The sequence below is a fragment of the Girardinichthys multiradiatus genome, chromosome 18, assembly GCF_021462225.1.
Source record: "Girardinichthys multiradiatus isolate DD_20200921_A chromosome 18, DD_fGirMul_XY1, whole genome shotgun sequence".
NCBI lineage: Eukaryota > Metazoa > Chordata > Actinopteri > Cyprinodontiformes > Goodeidae > Girardinichthys > Girardinichthys multiradiatus.
This window is the reverse complement of record NC_061810.1, coordinates 7026248-7034068: the sequence shown is the minus strand read 5'-3', so window position 1 is coordinate 7034068 and position 7821 is coordinate 7026248. Positions and strand designations below refer to the sequence as shown.

General features: G+C 40.7%; 1 protein-coding gene across 1 annotated transcript; it reads right to left on the bottom strand.

Moving 5' to 3' along the window:
* Nucleotides 1–1696: 1696 nt before the first annotated feature.
* Nucleotides 1697–5550, bottom strand: LOC124883558 (homeobox protein otx5-like). The gene is made up of 3 exons (XM_047390711.1): nucleotides 5408–5550; nucleotides 4116–4267; nucleotides 1697–3974 (listed from the first exon to the last, which is right to left on the bottom strand). Exons 1-3 carry the CDS (start codon nucleotides 5505–5507, stop codon nucleotides 3336–3338), a joined length of 891 nt encoding a protein of 296 aa, XP_047246667.1. The 5' UTR covers nucleotides 5508–5550; the 3' UTR covers nucleotides 1697–3335.
* Nucleotides 5551–7821: the final 2271 nt, after the last annotated feature.

The window sequence follows — 7821 nt, the reverse complement described above, 5'->3', positions numbered from 1 at the left end:
AAAAATCTGAAATATTTGGTAAGTATTTGAATTCAACTCTCTTTACTCTGATCCCGCTAAATAATTTCCAGTATAGCCAGTTGTTGAGTCCAGTCCTACTAGAAATATAGATTTAGCCACAACAACCTCTTATTCCGTACAGATGGGCTAATGAGTCTTAGAATATTGAGGTTTTTATAATCCTGAAGTGTAATGGTCAAAAGCTGAATACCTTCAAATGCATGTTAAAGTATCTCATATGTGAATGATCTTATTTTGCTAATTTTGAAAATCAGAAAGCTATAAAATACCCAAACCAAGTTAAATTTTAATAGTGGTCAATGTGTTAGGTAAACCTGTCCTTTTATTCAGCATTATATTTAGATGTTAGAAACCAGCTGGAAGTAGTTTTTTTTTTTTATCTAAACAAACCATTTGTCTGCAATCTGCTCTTTTCTCTAGTCTTAAGAATGTAGAAGAAAAAAAATTATAGAATTGCTTTTTTATTTGCTGACTAGGTCAGCATTGCCACATGCTGTCTTAAAGTCACCCTCTGATTGGTTAATCAGGCCTTCATGACAATTCCTTCCCCAGACCTGCTAGCTCATGAGGCAGCTGACTTCTGAGATTCACAGAGTGAGAGAATAACCACAGAACCAGCAACAAAAAGCCAGCCAACTCACAATCAAATCTGGTGCACTTTGGTTGCAATAAATTATTTTTTTTCTGCACCAAATGCTTTGCTATATTTATCTATTTTTGTGTGAAGGTCTTGCAAAGTCTTTTTTTGTTTGTTTTTCCTACACAACTTCAGTATCAATCATTGAAAAAAGTGAGAAATCACCACATCCAAAGAACTAGACTAGACTCTTTTCTATTCCAAACTCCTTATAAAAATATCAGGTGTTAGAACTCAGAAATGTTGGCAGTGAATATCTTTCCTCTGTGAGAGCAGTAAACTGTCAATAAAAATTAAACCTTTAATCAGGTTGGGTATTCTAATTGTTTACTTTCTTATTCCAAAAACCTTGTCTCTTAGCTCTAGTTGTACTCTTTAGAATTAGTGCTTGTGTCTTTATTTTGTCTTATTTTTGTTCCTTGTTACTTAACTGAGTCATTAGGGAAAAGACAGGCTGATCGACCATAACCATAATCACTGATTATGTATAAATGATTTGATCAATGGTGAATAAATCTTAATTTGAGAAATATACAGTATCTCCTTGCTTCTTTGTTAGAGGCTGCAAATTGTTTGAGATTGTGATAGAGCTTCAACTGACAGAACATACAACCAGAGCTGCAATGGAGTGATCAAATGGTCAATGATCAAAGCAAATGAATGTGTTGCACTGGTCCAGTCAAAGTCCAGACCAACATTCAATTGAGTAACTGTGGCAGGACTTGATAATTGATGCTCAGAGATGTTCTCCATTTAATCAAACTAAGCTTAAACTGTTTTGCAAGAGCAAACAGGCCCAAATTCAGCCTCTAGATGTTCAACACTGATAGAGACATACCAGAAAAGATGTGCAGCTATAATTGCAGCAAAAGGTGTTTCTACAAACATCATTTTTCTTCCACCTTTTAATTATGCATAATTTTGTTTTGGTCTACTGGAAACAGCTCCAATATATCACACAGTGGTTTGTGATTGGCAACAACCACTACTATTAAGCTCATTCATTTAGTGATTTAGAGACAACAGTAAACCCAAAGCTTTAATTAAGTCATTTAATGTCTCATTAGAAACATCATTGCTATCTAGCATGGTAATGTTGGAAATGCTCAAACACAGGAGACAAATGAAATATTCCATGGCAGAAAAATAGGCAGAGAAGAATACAATGCAGAAGATGAACATACAAATGATTAAGAAGCATAAATAGCATTGTGTGCCATCAGTGCTAGTTTTATTGGACGAACCCCTGAGTTTGAAAAGAAAAAGAAGTATAAACGAGAGAAACATGAACAGTAAAAAGTTGGCATTTTTCTAGATTTTAAGGATGACGAAGAGAGAGACAAAGCCAGTTGGGTGATATCAGATGAGATTGCTTTTTCAAGTTTTAATATTTACAAAACCACAACATAAAAATACTTTTATTAGCAACATCCATGTCGGCTGGAGTCATAGTAGCGATAATGATAGTATTAATACTGATAATACTGGCTCAGAACAAATTACCACATTTTTTTGTACTTCAACAAATTCACATTTTTTTAAAGAAACATAGTATTGTTAAAGTCTAATACAAAGAGATGATCAATTAAAGAAAAAATATCGAACACAAAAAAGAGGTGTCACTTCTTTACAAGTTGGAGCAGAGCGAGGCACCGGACACTGTGCAAAAGGGACAGACTGCCCCTTCCCTTTCTCTGGTGCGGTCTTCTCCCCAATCAAGCTGCCCACCAGAGCAGTGATTTCAAGAACTGCTTATCTCAGGTAGCTGAAGAGAGGGGGCGGAATCGGGTGGGGGGGCACCACAATGTGACCATTGTTGTCCACCTTACGTGAAAGTGATCCTATTAAACGAACAATGTACGAGCCATTGTTGTTGGCGTAGATTACTGCCGTGCTCAAAGGCAGCAGGTTTGTACTGCAGTCTCAGGAGGGACTCTTTCCAGAAGGCTCACTGGAAACATTTATGTCCCTGCTTTGTGTTTCTTCTGGGCTAGGGGTTACTCTAACACTGTCACCATGAGAACTCCACAGCTCCTTTCCTGACCAATGCCAGGCCCAGTTCTTAGATTGTTAATCAGGTGACAAATTAAAAGCTTGAGGGGGTAAAGTTTTTGATAAAATGTAGAACTGCTTCTGCTTTTTTCCATTGAAGTCAGGACCAACAAAGAGATGCTTATTTCAGCTAAATTGTGTCAGATTATATAAACAACCAGTAGAGATGATTTTTTTGTTTTTGGATTTTCAGTGTAAGATTCTCATGAAAGAGTTTTAATCAAAGTCGTTTTAACACTCAGGTCTGAATAATTAAGCCTCTATTTACACGACAACGTTGTCTGCTGAAAACAGACAGGGCCTTATATTACACAATATAAGTCTTGTGTTCCTCACATGTGGCCTCACTTGAAGGCTATCTACGCATCCTAAAAAATAAACATGGAAATCCTACATTCAGAAAACTCAAGCATCAACAGATCATTCAACTTCCACACATTTTTTTTTTCTTTTTCTGCAACATTTATTTGAGCTGATTGGTTCCTCAGCTGACGTCACGAATGTCTCTGTGTCCCCAGCTCTGTCTTCTTCTAAAACACCAACAGTAATATGGGGTTATTCACACTACTTCATTTTTGTTTGATTTCCCACTTTCCCCCTCCTCCTGTTGTTAACCCGCTGTGATTTACAAGACCTGGAACTTCCAGGAGTTCTGGTCTTTGTAGTCCAGACAGTCAGCGGCATTGAAATTGAGCTTCCAGGCAGCTTGGTCTTTGTAGTCTAGACAGTCGACGGCTCCGAACCCCAGCGAGGCGGCCGTGTAGCCCTGTGAGGAGAGCGAGGCGGGGGACTGGCTGAGGGGCCCTCCCATCGAGGAGGCCGTTATGGGGCTCAGGGCCCCTCCGGTGCCCGACAGCTGCGGGTGCATGGGGGACAGGTAGGAGCTGCAGTCCAGGCCGGTAAAGTAGGAGGAGGAGCCTGCGTAGCTCTGGCTGTAGGCCGGAGCCTGGGTGTAGGTCATGGGGTAGGTGGTGGTGCGCTGCATGCAGGGGGTGGTGGAGGCTGACAAGGGATCCGGCAGCGGAGAGATGGAGGCTGGGCTCCAGATGGATACGGTGGCACTGGCGGAGCTTGAGCTGGGGGTGATGGCTGTGCCTGGGGGAGGGGGCGGGGGGCTGTAGGGCCCATTGGTTGGGTTGGCACTGGCCTCGGTGGGTGCCTCTCTGGCAGGGGAAGCCTTCTTCTTAGGAGGTCGGGGTTTTGACTGGCCTGTGCTCTGCTGCTGCTGTTGGCGGCATTTGGCACGGCGGTTTTTAAACCAGACCTGCAGAGCAGCAAAGTGAATCAGAGTGGTCAAACATTAATATTATCTCATCCAAAGAGTAAAAATAGGACAGAAATCACAAAAATCTGAGATTGTGAATGCACGTTTCACACGTTGGCCTAAATTGTCCAGTGATGTTACCTGAACTCTAGATTCAGGCAGGTTGATCTTGAGAGCCACCTCCTCCCTCATGAAGATGTCTGGGTAACGAGTTTTGGCAAATAGAGCCTCCAGGATGTCCAGCTGCGCACGCGTGAAGGTGGTGCGTTCCCGACGCTGCTTACGTGGCGTGCCTGAAAAAGATGATTATTATTACTATTATTATTATTATTATTATTGGTTTAGTATTTTACTATAGCTTCTGTAGAAAGGTGAGCAGAATGCCTATATATGTAAAGGCAATTTATTTGCACCAGCTCTTAACAACAAAGACTTGTTAAATTTTGTTGTATTATTAGGTCGATAGACTCAAACACTAAGAAACATTTATATCATCATTATCTTATATAATTTGTAAAAGTATTTCACTAAAAATGTCATGAATCCAATACAAACGCAGATCGTTTCAGTTATTTTGGGGGTTTTTTTTTCATCTTTTCCCTGTTTTTCTATTCCTGGTTTTCGCGTTTTGTATGATGTCAATTTATTTCAATCTCTAGAACATTTTGACATTTATTTGTAATATTTAAAATAAAAGACCTATTTTTTTTATTTCTGTTTTCTCCGTTCTTCATTTTAATTCGATTTGTTGTCTACTCTGTTTGACTCTTCCTGAGACTAATGTTTCAGTAATTATTATATGTTGTTGTTATTATTATTATTATTATTATGTTGCAATTTTTAACTTCTCGAAAGTGTCGTTGAAATAAAAAAAACCCTCGAAGGCAAGAAAAGTTTAAATTGAAACATCATCCAACTTCCCCGATCTTTTCCTTCTTGCTCTGAGAAGCTTCAGTAAGCGGTTCCAGATATTGTTATTTTGAAACTTGTGCGGAGATGACAGATGTTCGCAGATCATCGGAAAAACAAAAGACGCTCATCCACCGATTAAAAGAAAACAATCGTGGATAATTAAAAGCACGTGTGAGAGTGTGTTTTCAGGAAATAGGTTAGATGATTAGAGCAGCAGATTGGAGGTTGTTTTAATTCTGTGTGAGAACAGGCTGCGTTTCCTTTCACACACAGTTTCATTGTTGTGTTTTTGACTCTGTAATTCTCCGGACTGACAGGTCAGGTGAGCACATTTCATGATGGCCGAGGAATCAGACACATATTCAGGTTTATAAAACGGAATATGAGGAAATCATTTACGCACAGTATTTAATTTGTAAACTCCTCTTCCAGGCCTGCGTGTGCATGTCACTCTAGACAGTAAAGTTGAAATATCAAAAAAGAAAATATTTAGTTAATAGGAAAAAATTTTTTTTACTTACTGGGATATCCGACGGCTGCGGAGTGGAGCAGATCCATGCCCGGGCCGGACAGCGTTAACCCGTTCACGGCGTAATGGGGCTGCTTAATGTAGGACATCATGCCTCCTGCCGGCTTTAAAACACTCCCTCACTCTCTCTCTCCTTCTCTCAGGCCGGGGGCCGGCTCTCTGAACTCTTCTCCAAGGGGTGTCTCTCTCTTTCTCTCTTTTTTTCTCTCTCTCTCTCCTGTTTTCCTGTTTTCCTGTTTTTCTTTTTCTGTTGTTTTTCAGTGGCTTTTTAATTGTTTTCTGCCCCTGCCTAACTCTGTGCAGCAGTGGCTCCAACAGTTCTCACCCGACTCGTAAAAGCGCAGCGGACTGGATACGCTCTATGGCCCTTTTGCTCTGATAAAAATAAAACAACAAAAACAAATATACTAGTTGACTAAAACAAGTCCGACCATCTATGTTTCTCCTTCAAACGTCGTGCGTAATGGCAGTGCGCACCAGAAAAGGAGCGGTTGCTCCGCAGAAATTTTTCTGTGCTCTCCTCGGTGCTGATCAGGGGCCCCACGGTTCCTGGTACCTGACAGGAGGAGGAGGATGCGCTGCAGGGTGGACAAGTGAGGCAAGCGAGTAGAGACTGGCTAATTAGAAGAAACTTCTTAACCAAGTAGACTCACAGAGCCCTCCCCTCTTCCTCCTCCCCTCTTCCTCCTCCCCTCTCTCTGTCTTTCTTTCTCTCTCTCTCACGCAAACGCTCTCGCCCATGTAATTTCCAGTGGGTTTAGTTTGGTTGTCTTTTATTTTATTGTAATAATCATTACACATCATTTGTCATTGTAATTTATGTTCATTTGCCTTCTTAAAATTAAATTAAAAGAAAACAACAGGGTTTTAATCCACACACACATGTTGATATGCTGAACAATTAACGCAGAAACGAACGGAAAAAGAAGGAACAACTTAACCTAATAATGTGTTTGTTTGTTTGTTTTTTTTAATTACTGGGATTTTTAAATTGGCCTCCAAAAATAATTGGGCGACCATTCCCTGAGAGCGGAGGCAGGGGTAGAGCAATCGAGAGGCGGAGAAGTGGGACAGGCCGGATTAAAAAGCAGTACAAAGACCCTGTTGTTCAGCGTTTAAATCCTCTTCTGATCCCCAACATGCTCCTTTTGGCCCCTTCATTCATACATTCACCCTAAGCATTAATAATAATAATAATTTCCCAGAGCCAGCCAAAGGCATGAGCAAACTAGGCTGCAGCTTAGGTTAGAGCCTCCAAGTCACTAAGCCCCTCACCCCCGAAGAGAACCGATGTGGTCATGCTGGATGTATTGACTGTGAGGTCCCAAAATAAAGTTCTGTTTAGGATGTCCGACAGTGTCTTGTACATGCTTTAATTTCTTGCACTACTGGTAACAAAAGATCATGCTATGATGGAGATTGCAAAATAACAAACTATTGGATATTGTCTTGGAAATATTGTTGTATTGAGAATAACGAGCATTTTTGGTTTATTGTTTTTTGCCTGAACTCAATGTGATTTCATGGAAAGTTCGGTGTCAGAATCTGATCAAGGAATTTGACTCGGTACACGCTCATTGTATATATATATATATATATATATATATATATATATATATATATATATAAATGGAGATATATTTCCATATATCTCAATTTCCTCCTCCTTTCCGTGTGTGAGCATTTATATTATAAAAACGGCCACAATTAAAAGGGAATTAATTCAAAACAAATGAATCATAGTCACTTTGCAGGGCTGACCAGCTCTGAGATTTATCTCGTTTTATTTGTTTTTGGCGCTTTTTAACCCGTCCTCTACATTTTTCCTCATTTTGTTTCGGAGTCCATGTTTTTTCCCTCCTCTCCTCGGTGCAGGCCTGTATGGTTTTGCTTGTATCATCCTCTGCGGCCAGACAATTTTCCGAGTGTCCAAATCCGATTCTACGCGCTTGTTAATTGAATCGGATTTCTTATAGTTTAAAATCCACACACAGACACACACCCACATAGGCCCGTGTAGCTAGAGCAGAAACTGTATAAGGGGTTTATCTAGCTGTGTAAAGCCAAAGCGGAGATATAAAGACACACTCAGAGCCGCGGGGAGACTCTACCGGTTTGTTTTGAACGTTTCCAAACCTCGGAGAAAATGTCTAGCTGCTGAAGGATGTGTGTGTTTGTGAGTGGGTGGCTGGGTGAACGTGGAGGCTGCATCCCCCCGACGCTGGGGAACCTCCAGTGGAAGCCTCGCTTCTTTCACAGGTAGGCTGTTCTCTGTTTGTTTTCGGACTAACCTAACTGTCGATGAAGTGTCTGAAAAACTCTAAATGGCAAGAAGACAAGAAACGGCGGGAACAGAGAGACCTCCGAGGTGAGCGCGTGGACCTCTCAAGTGCATGCGCACTACAG

Bases quoted from the DNA above. Each gene is read 5' to 3' on its own strand.
- LOC124883558 (XM_047390711.1), bottom strand. From the start codon at position 5,507: ATGATGTCCTACATTAAGCAGCCCCATTACGCCGTGAACGGGTTAACG. The intron at 4,268-5,407 runs GTAAGTAAAAAA...CATCTTTTTCAG, and splicing joins CGCAGCCGTCGGATATCCCA to GCACGCCACGTAAGCAGCGT. The intron at 3,975-4,115 runs GTAACATCACTG...GCTGCTCTGCAG, and splicing joins TGCCTGAATCTAGAGTTCAG to GTCTGGTTTAAAAACCGCCG.